Genomic DNA, 18,898 nt, shown 5'->3' on the forward strand with positions numbered 1-18,898 from the left:
GCTTTCTAAGCTGGTTTTTATTAGAGCTGTTCAGAAAACAGAATTGACATTCTACAGGAAATGCTGATGGTACAGAACTTTCTGTCATTCTGAGTTAGAACGAGAAGCTGAGATTTCACATTTTTCCATGAAACGAAAACTGAAAAAATTTCAGTGCATGACCATTGAAAAGCTTTGTTTCGTTAAAGTAAAAACGTTTCCTTTTGATAATGTCAAAACATTGTGCAGTCATATGTATTATTTGTACTATCAGATCTAATATCATTTGAAATCGATAGCCTATACAAGCCTAAAGGAAATGAATCGAAATGAGAAAGTGGAAACTATCTGTTCAGACTTTCCTGTAGAAAATTTAATCAAAATTGATGTGGTCTCACAAAACAGATTTTGACAAAACTGCATTTTCCATCAACATTTTGTTTTGGACCAGCTCTATTTCAATTTAGTCTCTTACAGCGAATGGAAGAGATAACTCACATGAAGCAGAGCATGGGCCTGGGGGCTGGGCTGGGACGGCTGCAGAAATGTCTGGGGAAGGGCTTGTTTAGTTTCAAAGTCGGAAAACTAGAACCTTGCGCTGGGTGAAATGGCTGACGCGGATACAGCCCAGCCAGATGCCGGATGTTGGCCCAGGAGACAGACAGTTGCTCACTGTGGGCCAGAGTCTTCAGTCCTTGCTCAGGCTGAGTAGCAGTGCTAGGCACCCTGCACCCACAGTCCCTGCCTCGAAGAACCTTTAGGACAGACAATGTCTGGGAGAGAAGGGCTCTGATCTCCCCATTTCACAGACCAGGCACTAAGGGAGTAACCGAGTTGCCCAAGGTGCTGGTGGCAGAGCCAGATGAATCCCACTGTTACACCCCATAACAATCTGTCCCCTTGCGTTACGGTTTCTTCCTGCCGGACGACCCATGCAGGGCTCCTCCATCGAGCCTTCGCCCTCAGTCCAGCCCTGCTGTGCCCTGCAGAGCCAGGATGGCAATGAAGGCGGCCCTGGTGAGACTGGACAGAGGCACATACTCCCCCTTGTTCTCCTATGTAGCCGGCTGCGGAGCAAGGAACTGTCTAGCCTGCCGAGAGAGCAATGGTGGCCCTGTCTCTTTGCTGCTAGTGCCCACGTCACACTGTGCTCCCCCCGCCACAGGGCACTTGGTCTGACTGTGCCGTGCTGGAATGAATGAGCCGTTTTCACCCTGATTGGTTAAAACAGTGTAATCTGCGAATGATTCACATTTCCATATAGTGCCTTTTACCCAGTCACTCCGCCCACTCCTGAAATGCAGCAGCTGTTTAACGGCCCACTCAGCGAAGGGAAGTGCTGCGGCCAAAGAAAACCACAGAAAGAATTCAGTGCAGCTGCCTGCTGGAGCATCCTAGCCCTGGCAGCAGCACTGCACAGCCAGGGCTTACCTATGGAGCAAAACTCCCCACACCTGCAGACCCGGTGGCTCTGGCAGCCTGTTGGTCCTCCCCTCGCCCCAGAGGAACAAAGGAGGTGCGAAGGCCAGGAGAGAGTCAGCGCCCATCTGGGACGACACAGCGGAGTGGCTAGCTTTTGTGGAGGTAGAGCTTTTGTGGAGGTTTGCAGAGCAGAGGGAGGGGTCTCTGCAGCCCCTCGCGCCCACCCTGCAGGCCCTGGAGCCAGCTCCAGTAACTCTTTCCTCTGAGCAGGGGTCAACAGGGCAAGCTGCCTGCTGCTCCTTCATTTGGCTGGCTGCTCCAGCCCCTGGAGGGGTGGCCTGGCCTCCTCGAGTCAGCTCTGGCCTTTCTCCAACACTAGTGGCCTTTCCTCCCTCGGGACCCTGTGCCCTGGTTCCCTCAGAAGCCAGCATACGGCAGGAGTGAATCTAGCCCATCCTTGGCACCCTGTTTTCTGAGTGAGGGAGGAAGTGCTGCTGCAACGAACCTCTCGTTTGCAATGCTCACATTCAGCTCTTCTGCAATCTGAGCCCTTCTGATCCCAGAGCAGGGTGCTGGGGCAGGCTCCGCATTTCTCTGAGCAAGTTCTTTCCCTAGCAGAGTCCCGAATGAGGCAATGCAGCCCAATGTCAACTCCTCCACCGTGCTTAATTACATCTCCTCGCTTACAGGGGCGCCACAGCCCCCTTTGCCTCTCTTATTTAGCTGACTGGCTGAACAATCCGAAAAGCTGTGGGAGTGGAGCAGTGGCAGAGAGGCTGATGGCTGAACAGTGTTCCTTCTCGCACATTGACAAGCTCTGTTTCCCCACCTAATTGAGTCATTTAAAATGCATTCATAGTTCCCCTGGATAATAATTTTGGGAAGTGCTACCCTTGGAACATCAGATGAAAGGCTGCAGCTCCTCAGACAAAAACAGAAACCATTTGCCACCTTCCTTGAAGTACAATTTTGTTCTTTCCCCCCATTTAGTGTGTCAGATTGCTGGTGATGTGAACAGCATTAGAGCGACTTGGAGAAACTAACTGATGGCTCAGAAAAGCAAACCTGGCTCCCAGCAGAGTGCAGACATGGAAGCAATTACTAATGAGTTCCTATGAAAGGCTCTGAACCAGGGAAAACATTTGAAAGGGCTCCCTCCCCTTTGTCCAGCTCAGGCTTGAGAGGCACGAGCAGCCATGGCACAGAGGTACTTCAGCTGAGGACTGGACCAATGTGTAATTCACAAGGCTGAATTAGAGATGAAGGAAGCTGGTTTCTGGGGTAATTCTCCAGTGAGTGAAATTCACCCCCGCGTGGAAGGCCACCTGTACACCCTGTAAAAGTCATATGAAGAGCTCCAAACAGAGTTTACAGGACCAATGGACCACTTACACGCTCTCATTGGGGCTTAATCCAGATTGAAGAGGTGCACAGGTCTAGTGCTGGCTCTGCACAGGGGTGAAATCACCCAGACTGGAGTAGGGAGAAGTTCTGTTCCCCAAAGGCTTGCTATGTGTTCCATCTACATTGAAACTCCAGAGTGCCCCACTTACGTTGGCGCTTACCTCTTTTCCCATACTACATGAATGCATCTGGGACCTCGCAGCCTGGGTTCATCTGGGTTGTGTTGAGCAAGAATCCATCATTCGCAGTGGATTGAAACCCTGAGTAGACATAGCACTGAGCATGCCTTTACTCTCCAGGGACCTGATGTTTGCCACACAGGCTCAGCCCCTTCATAAACAGTCAAATACTCTGGTTAGAGGTGGGTGATGCTGTCTGGACAGGACATCTGCTGACCAAGGTTTAGCATGCCAGAGAAGGCATTGGTTTGCATTCTAGAGTACCACACAGATCCCTATAGGTGGGAGCCGTCTCGTGTTGGTGCAAAGCCTTAGGTCTGGTCGACACTAATTTAGCTCAACCCAGCTACGTCTAGAAGGGGTGTGAAAATTCCACCCCCTTGAGTGATGTTGTTAAGCCAGCTCCTGGTGTAGACCGTGGTAGGTCAATAGAAGAATTTTTCCATCTACCTGGCTGCCATGTCTCGGAGAGGTGTATTACGTGCGCTGATGGAGAACCCCTCCCATCGGCGTAGCTAGTGTCTACACGGAAGTGCTGTAGTGTTTCAGGTGTACAGAAGCCCTTAGACACTGGTCACCAGTGCAATGAAGATGCAGAGCAGTGAACTGTGAGATGGCATGGCTGCCTTTTCCATCAACTTCCTCGTCATGCCCTGGACTTCGGGATCTACGCACTTAAAACATTTCTTATCGTGCAGTAAGAATAAAAACTGCAGCGAACCAAGGGATTTTGAGTGTCTTGCTCCCTTAACAACACCCCATTAGACATATAATAACCCCTTTTAGCCAAGGCTCTCAAAGCAATTTACAAGTCCCACCATTAACAAGCCCCTGTGAGGCTGCTATTGTCCTTACATCCATGTTATCGCTGAGCAAACAGAGGTTATGTGACTTTCCCGCTGTCACACAACGACTCCGTGGCAGATCTGGGAGAAGAACCCAGGAGTTGTCACCCCACCCCACACCCTCTGTGCCATCTGGACGTGTTTCGAGTTTCATTGTCTTCAGAGCTTTTGTTGGGGTTTCAAAACCATTCTCTGGAACTAGCATTTTCCAAGGGAATTGTCGTTAAAGACAGAATGAAATGAGTGCTGGCAGCACTGAAGCACACACGGGTTACTCAAGGAACAGAAGGTTTGTTTTGCAGCCAACTCCTGCCCAGCATACAAATGAAAAGCTAGTCAGGGCTTACCCGAAAAAGGCAGGAGCAGCTCAGAACTCGGCTTTCATCAGCTCCCAGCACAGCTCAAGCCCCAAAAGTAGCAAAGCTTGTTCTAAAGTTGCACCTGGGTTTTGCCTGGTTCTAAAATTGCCAGGACTAATTAGCTGGAAAAATCTAAACTGCTCCACCAGCTCCCCTAACTGGATGAGCAAAAGTGAGCCCAGCAGCTTCAAAGCCTTTACGAGCCCAGGACATTGGACTAGTCCAAATTAAAGACAGAAGCGTCAATGCTACCAGGTGCCTCAGTCAGCCAGTTTTCAAGGCATCAGTGCAGCTTGGGACGCTAGCAACTCTTAATAGCAGCGAAAAATCATAATCCTTTTTCCTCTTGCCAGTCACCTCAGAGTGCAATTTCTCTCTGACCACAGGGCGATCTGTGGTACTTATATGGCCTCTGTTACCACAAGCTCTGACCACCTTACAATCTTCAGTGCATATTTCCTCCCAATGCCTCTGTAATATAGGGACGTGCTATGTTAATGGCACGGAGAGACTAAGTGACTTTGCCCAAGATCACACAATGACAGGGACTGTACGGCAAGGAATTGAATTCAGATCTTGTGAGTTCTGGGCCAGTGCTCTAACCACATGGCATCCTGCCTCTTCATGCCACAGGCTCGGAGAATGCTGGGTAAATAATGGTTGGGGTCTGGCAGCTCCATTTCTCCCTGCATGTCAGACCTCTCTGGGCTCTCCCTATACGAGTGCAGCCCTCCTAAGCCCACTGATCCTGCTCTCAATAGGGCAGAACCTTGCCTCTATGCTAGGCTCTGGCAGCTTCACTTTCCCTTTTAGGCTCCAAGCCTGCGGTCGGATCCCAGTGCCTGACCTCCGTGTGTGTGCACCAGTATGTCCATGTGGGCACAAGGGCCTGCCCAGATGGCCCCAGTTGTGGCGCAGGGGCCTGCCTGTGTTTGCCAGCACTGCAGGCTTGGGGAGGGGAAGCTAGGAATGTAATTAAGGGTTGTGGCTAATGCCATTTTTAAAGCAGGGTGCAGCACAGAAGGAGGCAACCAGCATCAGTGCACAGTCAGGAGGATGATGCCCGGCTCACCTGAGAAACGGAAATGAGTGGGGCTGAACGTGGAGGCACCCTATTTTGATTGCACCAAGGCAATTGCAAGACACCTTGTGTTGATTTCCCCCAAATTTCTATTTAAATCACTGCAGTGCAAATCCTTGATTGCGCCCCCCTTTAAGCGCTAAAGTCTCCAGCTGCAGATCCTGGAATGTTTCCAACCCCACAGAAAACAGGCAGTTTTTAAACACAACTTCAAACTCTGGCCCTTAAAATGTTGTGGTCCTACAGCAGCCCCTAGCGGCTGCCCACTACCCAGCCCCTCTTTCAGAGCTTTCAATGCCCCGCCACGCACTAGAGGGTCAAAGCAGAGATGTCTGGACTGAAATGCTGCTCAGGGGAGTGAAATTCATCCGTGGGCAGGGACCAGCCGAAGTCACCCAGTTCAGCATCTGGGCTCAGCAGTGTCCCAGTGCCGAGGTGGCCGGTAGGGGTTACGAGGCAGGACAAAAGGGGGAATTTGTTTCTGCTGAGTTCAGCTGAGGGCTGCAGAAGAACCAACCACCCATTGAAGTTTGCAGGAGCTGCAGGTGAACAATCAGGCCATTAGCTCTTGGCTCAGGCAGCACAGTGCAGAAGCTGATTCATTACTGAGGAGGCCAGTCTTGCCTCTTCCCAGTAGAACGCCCAGGTTACAGTGTGTGAGCCTGATCCCAATCTTTGACACACCAACGCAAAATCAAGGGGGATATTCTGCACGTTTACTGGGGTCAGCGAGATCAGAATAGGCTCTTTTGAATGCTAGGCCGGTTATTTCTTCCCCAGTGAGTGGGGGGAGATCCTCTAATAGTTCTGCTGACTCCTTGTTAGATTTCCCCCGTATCCCAAACCAAAGCTCACACTCATGCCTTGCACCTGGAAAAAAGGAGCCGTGCAAGCGGCTGCGATGCGGTCAGGTTTATTGAATGGGGAAGCAGGACGGTGGAGTGGCAGTTGTGTGCGTCTTCATCAGGAATTGTCACACGCCCACTTCTGCTCTTCTCTGCCCGGATTTGAGCAGAGGCTGAAAGTGCACGAGGCACTCAGCACATTCCTCTCCTCTTTATGCGAATATTAGTTTTCCTTTTCCTGAAAAGACAGGTTAAACATCTCAGGGCAGCTCGAAAGCCCCTGGCAGGGGAGACTCTCGGACTCCAGGGAGAAACATTAGGTGGAACATAATAATTAAAATGTAATTTTAAAATTACACACAGTCATAGGCTGATCCCATATCTTCTCAGCAGGCAGTTCGGGGTGGGGAGGGGGTTACTAGGGACATGAGTTAATTAATTCCTGTAAACCTCAGAGCTAATACTTTCAGACATCTCCTGTCAGAATAAATTACTTCATTGTTGCAAAGCAGACATCAGACACCTGCTGGTAATCAAGGACCTGCAACTCCTGCTTAGCTAAAGGTGAGCCAGCACTGCCATGCTCTGGGCAGGGGTTTCACATGCAAACACGGCCCACTTTGTCTCATTCCCATTTGCACCTGCCCCACGTGACTCTTCATGGCTATTTTAATGCCACAAGCAGGGAAAATGCAAATATGCACATGTGAAAAAATGACAGCTTTGCTCAGCGTGGGCCCACCTGACTCCAAATTGGATCCATTTTCTCTTGAAAGACTCATGCTCATCACCTTGGGAAGCCAGGGGTGCATAGAAATACCAAAGAACAACAACAAACAGTCCCAAGCAAGTGTGGGTTTTTATGATATTTTGCACCCCAATAACAGCAAAATAATGAAAGGACACCAGTGGGACACCAGTACAAGTGAGATGAGAACTGTGCCCTTTACCAGTGACTATTCCACTAACCAGTTCCACACCCCCAGCTATTCCTTACCCACACCTCAGTTCTGGCCTTCAGCACTCCTGCTATGCGGCTGCTGGACCCCTATCTTACACACAGCTCTGCCAGCGCCCCACAATCTTACCTTGCAGCCCCCCTGCTATTCTCGCCCTGGGCTCCCCTCCTCCCCCACTCACAGAGCTCTGCCAATGCCCCTCAGTCCTGACTCTCAGCTCCCTATTCCTGCAAACCATGAGACATTACAGACACCAAGGACAGGGTTCTTATCTCGCCGGTAATGCTGATACGGAGGCATTTTACATGGGCTTTGAGGTCTAGATCAACAACCCTGACACACCGTGAGACTGAAACCACAGGGGGTTTTGTTTGAACTTGTGCTCCTGTGGCTTCCACACTAACAGGGCTGGTAAAGTCATTTATTTCCCTTTTGTAAAGACACACCCAGCCCATCTTTAGGGGTCCCTGCTGGCCACACAAATTAATGGGCCTCTGAGAAAAATGCTGCAGGTCCAGAGCCCTGTCACTGCAAAATGAAGGCCAGTGTCATTCTGGTTCCCATCAACTGCTCCAGCCTCCCTGAATCCAGTTCCTTCCACCAGGGATTCTCCTCACCTTTCCTCTCCAGCCCCAGGTGCCCCTGCTCCCCTTTGAGCCTCACCCCAAGCCCCCTGAAGTCAGTGAACAGACTCATTCATCTCCTTGGGATCAGGCTCTCTGTTTCTTGGACCATTGCCTCCCCTTTTCCGGCAGCTCTCTGCGGGGAGGGAGCCCACCCCTTCCCGTATCTCCTTCTTCCTTTGCTTCTGACCCCTCCGCGTCACTTGACCCTCTTTGAATCTCACTTGAAAACCCTCCTCCTCTCTTCACTCTGGAACAGGCTCTTGGCCCAGCCCTTAGTGATGCTGCTGATTCAGGATACTACATAACCCTTTCCCCGACATGTATCATATCATCTAGCAGTCACCTGAGACCTACAGAAGTGGAGATGGGTGTTGTCTTTAGACAAATCTGTGCTATAGCAAACCCTGTGACAGCTGAACACAGTGATCTAGGACAGCAGGGTCAGAGTAGCTGCTCACTGAACCTCAGAGGGATGTGGTGGGGGCCCCAGGACAGCTGGGTCACTGATCCTGGTTCCCTAACTAAGGCCTCATCCACTGGTGCATTCTTGAACCTATTTTGTACTCCCGTTTCCTTAGAAACCCCCCTCTTTGGCCTTCAGATATGAGGAAGTCACTGTAGAGCGGACTACTGGGGATGGTCAAGGTCACCCAAGTCTTTTCCATCTCACTTTCCTATGGGACAAATTCTGCCCTCAGTTCCACCAGTGGCAGTCAGGAGGATCTCTGCTGGAAGCAGAAGATGGGCGTAGGAGTGTCTTCTTGTTGAATCACAGAAATTAGTACTGACGCTCTAGTTAGAGACGCTCGCTATCCCCGCCAATGCAGTGCGGGTTCTCACATGCCTGGTGGGCTAATGGCTGAGTTCAGTTTCCAATCCATCGATGGGATGCACATCACAAGAACTGTCTCCATCTTTATCTGCAGTGGCACTGGCACATACCACAGCAGGCCACAAGGGCTGCAGGCAGCTGGAGTCAGCTACATCTTATTTTCTTTGCAGCCGATGTGTTGGAACATCTTGGCTTCACTCCCTTCACACACCGACCTACATGTTCTGATCCGAAATGGGATACCCACAATGCACAGTTCCATTAAGAGCCAGCCCCAGAACCCACTCAAACCAACGGAAGGTTTGCTATTGACTTGAGCGGGCTTCGGATCAGGCCCTAATAAGCTGCCACTGGTCCAATGTCTATTGTATTCCCTCCTCAGTCTGTCTGTCTCTTGTCTCTTTGGGGCAGGGACTGTCTTGCTGCCTAGCGCGATGTGGTCCCAGTCCACCACCGGGACTCCCAGGTGCTATGACAATACTACAGCTAACAGTAAGCTTGGGGCAAGCCGGTGAGGACGGCTCTAGTGTTACTCTAGTCCAGTGGAAGAGAGCATCAGCAGGGAAGAGGGGAACGGCAAACATTTATCCCCCAAATTGCACCAAGCTGAAAGTCACAGCTTTCGGCATTAACAGGGGACTTAAAGCAGAGCTCTGCTGTAGAAGGCCCATGTGAAAACAGCAACCTTGGAAATATTTGCACTCAAAAAGTCCAGATACTCACAGGTTCTGAGCACACAACTCACACTCATTGGGATACATCTCACTGTCGGTGCCACATACAGGATCTAAGATTTTCGGGCAGCCCGGAAGTATATAGCTGCCACAATCAGGCTGGGTGAGTAAAGGGGAGTATTAATGTACCTTACACAAGACATTGCTGAAAAGAGCTTCATGTTGAAGGTGATGCTTTACGCTGGTGGGGAACCACAGAACTGAAAATCTAATGGTCCTGCAGGAGGACGGATGGAAGCTGTACCATACCCTCAATTTCTTCTGCACTTATCCCTTTGTTAGCAGTCCTGGCTTTCTAAGAGCTCCACCTGGAGCGTTCAGAAGCAATGTGGGTAGCTGCCACTGTGCGAGTTCATTCTAACTTTCACTCTGACAATTGGGATCTTAGCTTGGCATTTCAGATGATTAATCAACTCTTATCTACCACTTTTCTTCAGAGATCTCACCACACTTTGCAAAGTAAGGTCAGCATCACTATTCTCATTTGACAGGTAGGGAAACTGAGGCAGGGACGGGGGCAAGTGACATGCCCAAGGTCATCCAGCAGGTCAGTGACAGAGCTGGGGCTAGACTCCAGGTCTTCTGACTGGCACTCCAGTGCATTAGCCATTGGGCAATGCTGACTCATTGCTTTTAGCAGGATTGGCTTCCCATGACATTGGGACAGAACGGTCTCGCCAAAGAAGGGTATGCAGTTACATTGCACAGAAGGGGTCTTTACCTCTTTCCCTTTGTCAGAAGCACCATCCGGTTCAGCATTGCCTAAAACACATGGGGGAAAAAAGGAAACTCCTTAGATCAAATAGGCAGCTGGCTTCTCCCAGCCTGTTCTTTTCATAGGTCCAGCAGAAGCTCTCCTGCTGCTTCCAGCCCCCCCGCCCCACTCCTGTGAGCAGGACCCCATTCAATTTTCCTCTCTGCTCCCCTTCCATGCTACTGTTCTGGGCCAGCCTCTTCCCCCCTCGGCTTCCTTCCTTCTTGATCTCATTCCTATCCCTGCTCCGCTCACCGGCCCTTCGCCAGCCGGCAGAGCCACCTCCACCCCGCTCCGCCTTTGTCCCCTGACCGAAAATCCACCGTGTTCGCAGCAGGCTCCTGACAGCGACTAGCCTTTTGACCCTGACCTTCCTGGCAGTTCACTCCAGCTCCACCTGGTGCTGCCAGGGAACAAAAGGAGCTTTGATTGCCCAGAATCGGTTATTAGCCACAGCTGTAAAGAGCAGTTTACGAGCCTGATTGTGCTCTTGCCTGTGCGGGTGGCACTGCTGATCTCAGGAGGCTCAGCGAGAGCAGAATCAGGCCCCGTGATGACGAATGGCTGGTGGCCTTGGAAGCAGGCAAGGAGGGAGTTCCCTCCTTGCTGCTGTAAAGAGATACTGCGCAGCACTGCGTGCCAGATAGGGTGACCAGAAGTCCCGATTTTGTAGGGACAGTCCTGATTTTTGGGGTCTTTTTCTTATATAGGCTTCTATTACCCCCCATCCCCGTCCTGATTTTTCACATTTGCTGTCTGGTCACCCTAGTGCCAAATTCTCTGCTGGTGTAAATCCACATTGGCTTTGTCGGAGCCACATCGATTTACACCAGCGCTGAGTTCCCAGCTGGGCTGGGGCAGAGCGGGAGTATTCTGAAATCGGGTAGAGCGGAGGGCCCCTCAGGGACCCATGCAGGGGTTCCAGTGAGCAGGCCCAGCAGAGAGCCATGCGAGCTTGGGGAGTTGAACTGCTCTGCACGCTGTGCTGGACGGGGCACCGAGTCGGCTGGGGGCTGGGAAATGGCAGTTTGATAGGCAGGGCTGGACTTTCACCCCTGTGGCTATCTGCCTCCCACGGCTCAGGGATTCTAATTCAACGCAGCGTTGCCCCGTTTCCCTTTCAGGCACCCCTGTGTCCCAGGCATAGTCTGGCTCACATGCTCGCTGGCTGCAGGCATCTCGCTCTAGCGCTGAACACAGAGCCTGACCCTCCAGCCATCTGCTGCCGTCTCCGAGCAGGGGTCAGGGCTCTCTGCTCTTCCATGCTGAGCACTGAACAGGTCCCCGGGTTTCTCTCCCTGATCTGTGCTGGGTTCCCACCACCCGGTGCCTGCTTGCCCGGCCTTGGCAGTCTGCATGTCGGACCGTTTAGAGGGAGCCGGAAAATGACCCGTCACACTCACCTGAGCAGCAGCAAAGCCCCACGCCGAGGAGCAAGAAGAGGCCAGTTGCCTTCATGGCTGTTTGTTGCGGACTGAGTCAGAATCTGCCTGTCTCCAGGAGACCCTCTCTCAAGAAGCCCACGCAGGGAGCTTTATATCTACCCACTTTACAGCTCTCTAGGCTCTGCCCACTTTGTGCTGTCCCCGCCCAGGCCACTATGGGACTCGGCACCAGTCCAAGGTGTGGCCACAACATTCAAACCGCTAGGAGGACCCTGAGTCACGGCTGGAGCAGTCTGGTGCGTCAGGGCAAAGAGACATCCAAAGTTAATGGGGAAACATCTCAGCTCACAGGCGGTGGGCACAGGTGCAGGACAACAACATCCTCTTGCAGGAAGGGGGATCCTGGTCCCCCATGCAAAGCCAGAGCAAAGGGGTTTTGTGCAAGAAACTAATTCATGGGGGCGGGGCAGGTGGATTCCTGCCCCCTGGCCGAACCTGGAGCCTGACTGCACCTACTTGGGGCAGCAGCTGAGCTGGGGCTTGGGATTGGCTTATGGATGCACTTGCCTGCCAGGGGTGAGCTCCATCAGCAGAGCCTGGGGACTAGCCAGCCTGACCTCCAGGCAGATTGATGGGTGCTGCCGAGCTGTGGGAGGGTTGCCTGACTAACTGAAGGGAGCCAGCAGGCCTGCAGGTAAGCTCGGCAGCAGGTCACTGGCTGCCCACAGCTACAATCACCCCTGGGCCTGCCTTGTCCCCACAGGCCTGTTCCTGTCCTGCTCACTCCTGACTCTGGCTCTGACCCTTGACTCTGGTTCCTGGTGCCCAACTCCTGCTCCAACCACTAGGCATCACCACCCATTCATCACCACTGCATCTTGCATATAAACACGGGAAGAAGAGGGAATATCTCAGCCCTTGTGCATTAAAAACTGCATCAGAATGCAACCCGAACCTAGTATTATCCCAATATCCAGCAGAGCTGTAACCACAGTACTGAGTCTAGTGCCGGGTCGTAAGCTGTGACTGAAAGGGTGCGCTAAGAACTCCACTGCATTAACCATCTATACTAGGGGATCTTGATTGTACTGAGAGATGCTGGAGCCAACAATATTGTTATTAATAATTTGTACTGAAGTAGCACTGAGAAGCCCAAGCCGCGAATCAGGATCCCACTGCACTGGGCGCAGTACAGACACAGAACAAAAGAACAGTCCCTGCCCCAAAGAGCTTCCCATCAAAGTCCGACCTGGAGACCACCTTCGGGGTTTCAAACCAAGGAGCTGCTCCTGCAATGCCTCATCCCAATGGCCCCAGCTGTGCTAATCACATGTGTAAAGCGACACGCTTGTCTAAGACTTTGGAGGATCCAGGCCCAACTAACTCTTATAATGGATTTAAAGACCCTTCGATGGACCATTGCTCTGGTCCCGGATGTCAGTTCTCTGTCCCATCCTCTGAGAAGAGGTGATGCCCAACCTTGATAACTGCATTGTAGGAGAAGGAATTGAAGGGAAGACATTGTGTGCTCCTGGAGAGGCTGGAAGAGGAGGGGTTTTTAATGTCCTCGCAGATATTATAATAGTTGCTGATAGGTAGGACAGACCCCAGCCTGGAGCCTGGAAATAGCTTGCTATAGCTCACTAAGTACATTGTTTCTGCAGTCAGACACCCTCTATCTTTTCCCTTCCTGGGGACTTGATATTTGCTGCTACAGCCAATTAGGAACAAAACCTGAACATTTGTGATGAGCCCCCAAACCAGTTCCCTATCTGAGCAATAACTACGTATGTGTCACCTGGATACTGGTAAGGAAGTAATGAAAACGAGGCCGGTAAATTCCAGGCACAAGATGGGCCAAATCCAATCCAGGTGTAAACCCATGGCAATGGTGGAGTCATATCAGGGCTGGGGCTGGCCCCTTGGGTTTATTTGCTACACGAAGACTCTGCACAAACAATGGTTTGATTGATAAGGGAAATTCCTGGAAAGCCTCCCCCTCTTGCTCACTGCTCACCTGTACAGTGCCCAGAGTCAGCAAAAGTGGCTTGGGGATGAGGGCAGGGCAATAAATATGCAAAGTACGGTTTGCTTAGGAAGTTAACAAGAACGTCTCCTCCCCTTTTATCAACACCTCGCCCAGGGATCCCATCTGCTCAGGGCATCTTCACATAGGAGCTTAACTAGGCCCTGTCTGGCTTGGAACAGAGGATCAAATTCTGCTTTCAGTCCCTGCAGTTAGGCATCTTCCACGAATGGAATCACTGGAAATCAAGGATCTCCCCAGCTAAGGCACCATTTCCCAAACACACTCCCCGACACCGCCCCTCCACAGCCCTCTGCCTTGGACTGCCCACCTGCAACCATCCTCAGCAACACGCCCCTTTGCTTCTAGAGCGCACCCAAGTTCAACGGCAACCTCAGATTTCTTATACAAATGAAGAGACTTTTGAAATAGATGCAGGGATATTGAAAAGACCTTTGTAGCTTGCTGAGGTCGTTAGTGAGGTTCTGTGGATGAATGCGATTGGGAGGAGCTGGATGTGTGGGTGCTTAGAATCACGAGAATATTTTGTGTTTATGAACTGGCGTACATTTTCTAATGCCCTAGTGTCAGCTGGTTCCAGGAAGATTCCTGCCAGGATCCTCATTTCTGAGACTGTTAGCAGAAAGGAAACACACAAAGAGGCACGAGCACACTGAAATCGGTCTATCTGAAAATTCAGATAGTATATGTGGAAGATTTGCTGTGATATTTGACCAGTTATGGTCATAGGGCAACATTTCACGTTAACAGTGGCTGCACTTCTGCCTCTTTGCACAAGGGGGCACCATACAATCACATTGAGTGAATCATTTTTTTTTTTACAATTATTCATAGATTCATAGATTCCAAGGCCTGAAGGAACCACTGTGATCATCTCATCTGGCCCCCTGTGTAACCCAGGCCAGAGAATGGCCCCGGTATTATTCCCTTTGTACTAGAGGAGGTCTTGTAAAAACATTCCATAGTTTGCCTAACTGAGTGATAAGTTCTTCATGTCCAGAATGGTCTGGTGATGCCCCTTGTCTGGATTTTTAGTTTTAATATCTGGGACAGACAGACAGACAGATCTGTATCCAGCCTGGGAAAAAACACTGAGCAGTTAAAGAACAATTTCCCCCTCGTTGTAAACACAAACAAATCCCCCTGGAGCTGACAAGCTCCGTGGAGAGAATTCCATACCGAGCAAGTCCATTGCTGCTGCCTTCTGGAGCAGCCCCCAGTGTGCAGGGCACCAGGCTGCCTCCCGCTCCTCCTCTTCCCTCCTTACAGCCTTTTTCACAGCGCCTCCAAGAGCCGCCTGGCATATCCGAATGTTACAATTCCAGAAATGCATGAATCAGAAACTAAACCGGAGCTGAGGTTATGAGTGGCCATAGCAGTCACCAGCCTTATTCTATGCACCCGTCACCTCCAGTCTCCAGCCTGTGTCGTTCTCTACACAAGGGCTTCGTGCGGACATCTGCATGGTGCTTACTGCTGGATGGGGGCCACAGAGGAAGTAAGTTTCCTAGGGAAGGGAGCAAGGCTTCGCATCTCTCTGGATAATCCTACGCAAACCTATTGCACTGGCTACACATACACGTAACCACAGCAGTAATAGTTACACTGTGTATTCATGTACCTAATGACAATACAAGCCGGCCAATAAGCATTGAACTGACCTCTGTGGACATTTCTTATTTTGGCCACCACAACACATTTCTGTTATTCCAGGCAAGCAACAGAAACACATTGGGTCAAATCACCAGTCTCAATCTGGAGACTCCATCGTAGGAAGTTACTGGATTTACGTCAAATTGATGACATCGAGAAGGCTGAGGGGTTTGTTTTGTTTGTTTACTTTGTTTCAGTCTTCACTAGAAAGGTTAAGGGTGACCAGATAATTATCACAATTGCTATTAACAGCAACGGGGAAAGAGCACAAGTCAGCTTAGGGAAAGATCAGGTTAAAGAATATTGAGCCAAGCTAGACGTATTCAAGTCCTCAGGGCCTGACGAAATTCACCTTAGGGTCCTCTAGGAAGTGGCTGAAGTAATCTTGGCTGTCAGAGATCTATTGTTGAGAGCTCCTGAAGGCTGGCTGAGGTCCCAGAGGACTAGGGAGGGGCAAATGTGGTACCTTCTTTGAAAAAGGGAGCAAAGGAAACCTGGGGAAATATAGCCCAGTCAGCCTAACCGATACCTGGAAAGATACTGGAACAAATTAAACTATTGGTTTGCAAGCACCGGGAGGATAGCTGAGCAATGAGGAACAGCCAGAGTGGATTTGTCAGGAACTAGTCACGCCAAACCAACCTCATTCCCTCCTTTGACAGGGCTACTGGCCTAGTGGTTGGGGGAAGGTGTCAGCATGATATATCTTGATTTTAGTCAGCCCCACATGACATGCTGTATCCTGGCCTCTGAAGTACGTCCCTTTGAGCCTGGACGCAGGATTGCAAGGGACTTCACTGCTTTCTTGGCTGCAATGGCCTGTCTCAGCTGGTGTCTTCTGCGGCAGGGCCCCCTGCCAGGTCATGTAACAATTCACTCCCCTTCCAGGGCAATCAGAGTCCCAGCCGAGGTGCATGAAAGGTCCTTCCCCCTCCTGCGGCACTTCTCCTTGCTCTTGTCAGAGCTCCGATGCTCCAGGCTTTTCCCACTGGGGGTCCAAATACCACATCCCCTGGTCTTCTGCCCCTCCTCGGCTTCTCTCCTGTTCCCTTCTCCTTGTAGGCCCTGGCTCAGGGCTCACCCGCAGGAGCATGTTCTGCTCCCTGGGGGTCTCTTTCTCCTGTTGCTGGTTCTAACTCAGGCCTGTCCCTGATAGGAGCCTAATCTGCTCCCTGGGGGTGCCTCAGCCAGATGCTGTCAGTCTCTTCCCATCAAGGGGCTCCTCTTGCTCCCCTGGGCTCTTGACTCTATTGAAGTCCTGCTCACCCTGCTCCCCACCACAGCTGGGACCAGTCTTTCTAACGAAGCCCCGTTAGTGTTGCCAGCTCATCAGTGAGGATGAGGGATAGCCGCTAAGCCATAGGCCCTCAGAGGGCCAGCCAGCCAGCCAGTGATACATGCTCACCAGCAAACTGGGGAGATGAGCTATACTGTGGGTGCACAACTGGTTGAAAGACCGAACTCAAAGAGGAGTTTGCTGTCCAACTGGATGGGTGTAGCTAGTGGGGTTGTGCAGGGGGCTGTCCTGGGTCCAGTACTATTCACCATTTTCATTAATGACTTGGATAGCGGAGTGGAGAGGATGTCTATGACATTTGCAGATGACACTAAGCTGGGAGGGGTTGCAAGCACTTTGGAGGACAGGAGTAGAATTCAAAATGCACTTTGCAAATTGGAGAATTGGTCTGAAATAATAAGATGAAATTCAATAAAGACAAGTGCAAAGTATTTCAAGTAGGAAGGAAAAATCAAACACAGAACTAGAAAATGGAGAATAACTGGCTAGGCGCCAGTACTGCTAGAAAGGATCTGGGGGTTATAGCAGAACACATAGTGAACATGAGTCATCAGTGTGATGCAGTTGTGAAAAAGGCTAATATCATTCCAGGGTGTATTAACAGGAGTGTGGTATGTAAGACACGGTAGGTAACTGTCCTGGACTACTCAGCACTGGAGAGACCTGAGCTGGAGTCCTGTGTCCAGTTGTGGGCACCCGGCTTTAGGAAAGATATGGACAAATTGGAGGACAGCAACAAAAATGATAAAAGGTTTAGAAAACCTGATCTATGAGGAAAGGTTCAAAAGGTTAAAAAACGAGGTATGTTTAGTCTTGAGTAAAGAAGACTGAAGTGAAGAGACCAGGGAACAGTCTTAAAATTTGTTTAGGACTGTTCTAAAGAGCTCAGTGATCAATGTTCTCCAAGTCACTGAATGCAGAACAAGAAGCAATGGGCTTAATGTGAGGCAAGGGAGATTGAGGTTAGATAGTTGGAAAAACTTTCTAACTCGAAGGGGAGTTAAGCTCTGTAATAAGCTTCCAAGGGAGTTTGTGGACTCCCTGTCATTGGAGGTTTTTAAGCACAGGCTGGACAAATACCTGTCAGGGATGATCTAGGTTGACCTGGTCCTGCCTCAGCGCAGGGGGCTGGACCTGGTCACCTCTTGAGGGCCCTTCCAGCCCTACATTTCTATGATTCTATGGCCCTTTTGCAATGGAGAGCAGCTATGCCCCACTGGGCTTTATAAGGGTTAATTAATGTTTCTGAAGCACTTTGATATCTCAGCCAGAAATCACTAGAGAAGAGCAGAGTAAAACATTACTAGTAGGTGCTTATGAATACAAGGCAGTTTTAATTAATTGAACACAGAAGAGCAGATGCCAAAATCAATTAGAGATAGTATTTATATTACAGTAGCTTGAGCCAAAATAGGAACAGTCAACTGTAGCAATATTGCCCTCAAAGGAAGATTCCATTCCAAACTCCATTGTTAATTTAACCTTGGGCACACAGTTCTTTAAGGTAATGAGTATTTAAGTATTAACATAGAGTGTTTATCTTGCAAATGAAATGAGACTCCAACAGAACAATGTAAACCCCGGATATTTACAGTCAGTGCAAACTAATTGGCTATGAGCAAGGATTCATTTCTCAGGCAATGTCTCTGGAGATGCCAGGTACTTCAAATACAATTAGGCCTGAATTATAAGGGGAATTAGGAATGATCCTTGTTTTTGACACGAAAAACTGAACTGGAACTAGCTGTGCTGGGGCTCCCGCACCCCCTGGCTTGAAGTGGTTCCCATTATATGCAGGGTTTACAGTTTGGTTCAATGGCTCTCAGCACCCCCACTGTACAAATTGTTCCAGCCCCCCTGCTGAACATATGAGCTGCAGGTGTCCATTTATTTTATTGTTGTAATTGATACAGTGGCAGTTATCACAAAAGCCTCTGGTTTGAAGTGCAGTCGGCCAAATTCTCTGCTGATGTAAACTGGTGCAGCTCTATTAAATGGAACTGAATTCAGTGGAGCCGCACCAATGGACACTGGTGGAGAACTTCATTCAGTATACGTAACCTGGGGTGTCGACAAGTATGATCCTAGGCACAATCCTCGTCCCAAGCCACAGCTCAGCACATTACACACAACCACCTCCATCGTCTAGTGCCTGGGGCCCTGTAGGCAAATAGACTTGCACTGTAATGGACTGTGGTGAGCTACTGGGCCAAGGACCTGCCCCTGAGGACACCCTGTTCTCCAGCCCCCCAGAGTTCCTACCTAGCCTGGCTAGCAAGAACATCCTAGCTGGGAAAGCAAACAGGGAGAGCAGAAGGCCTTTGATGTCAGTGGGAGTCTAGGATGCTCAGCAGTTTGAAAGCTTGGGACTTGAGGTATCCAGGGTGTTATAGTCACTCTGAGCATTCTGGGAGGCAGCGGTAACATGCTCCATCAGACTAGCACTGCGCATTAAGCAGGTAGCCGCAGTGTGCACTTGTGGAAGGGTCTGAGTGGT

The 18,898-nt window shown here is 50.4% G+C and overlaps 1 protein-coding gene across 1 annotated transcript; it reads right to left on the bottom strand.

Annotated features, from left to right (window-relative positions):
* Positions 1-6,262: 6,262 nt before the first annotated feature.
* Positions 6,263-11,477, bottom strand: LOC127055154 (pancreatic secretory trypsin inhibitor-like). Its single transcript, XM_050961824.1, has 4 exons — positions 11,423-11,477; positions 9,987-10,027; positions 9,255-9,364; positions 6,263-6,352 (listed from the first exon to the last, which is right to left on the bottom strand). The coding sequence occupies exons 1-4, from the start codon at positions 11,475-11,477 to the stop codon at positions 6,307-6,309; spliced, it is 252 nt and encodes an 83-aa protein (XP_050817781.1). The 3' UTR covers positions 6,263-6,306.
* Positions 11,478-18,898: the final 7,421 nt, after the last annotated feature.

The sequence above is a fragment of the Gopherus flavomarginatus genome, chromosome 7 (genome assembly GCF_025201925.1).
Source record: "Gopherus flavomarginatus isolate rGopFla2 chromosome 7, rGopFla2.mat.asm, whole genome shotgun sequence".
Lineage (NCBI taxonomy): Eukaryota > Metazoa > Chordata > Testudines > Testudinidae > Gopherus > Gopherus flavomarginatus.

Excerpts from the sequence above, each read along its gene's own strand:
- LOC127055154 (XM_050961824.1), bottom strand. The coding sequence starts at position 11,477 with ATGAAGGCAACTGGCCTCTTCTTGCTCCTCGGCGTGGGGCTTTGCTGC. Across the intron at positions 10,028-11,422 it reads GGGGCTTTGCTGCTGCTCAG|GCAATGCTGAACCGGATGGT; the intron begins GTGAGTGTGACG and ends CATGTGTTTTAG. Across the intron at positions 9,365-9,986 it reads CTTCTGACAAAGGGAAAGAG|CCTGATTGTGGCAGCTATAT; the intron begins GTAAAGACCCCT and ends TTACTCACCCAG.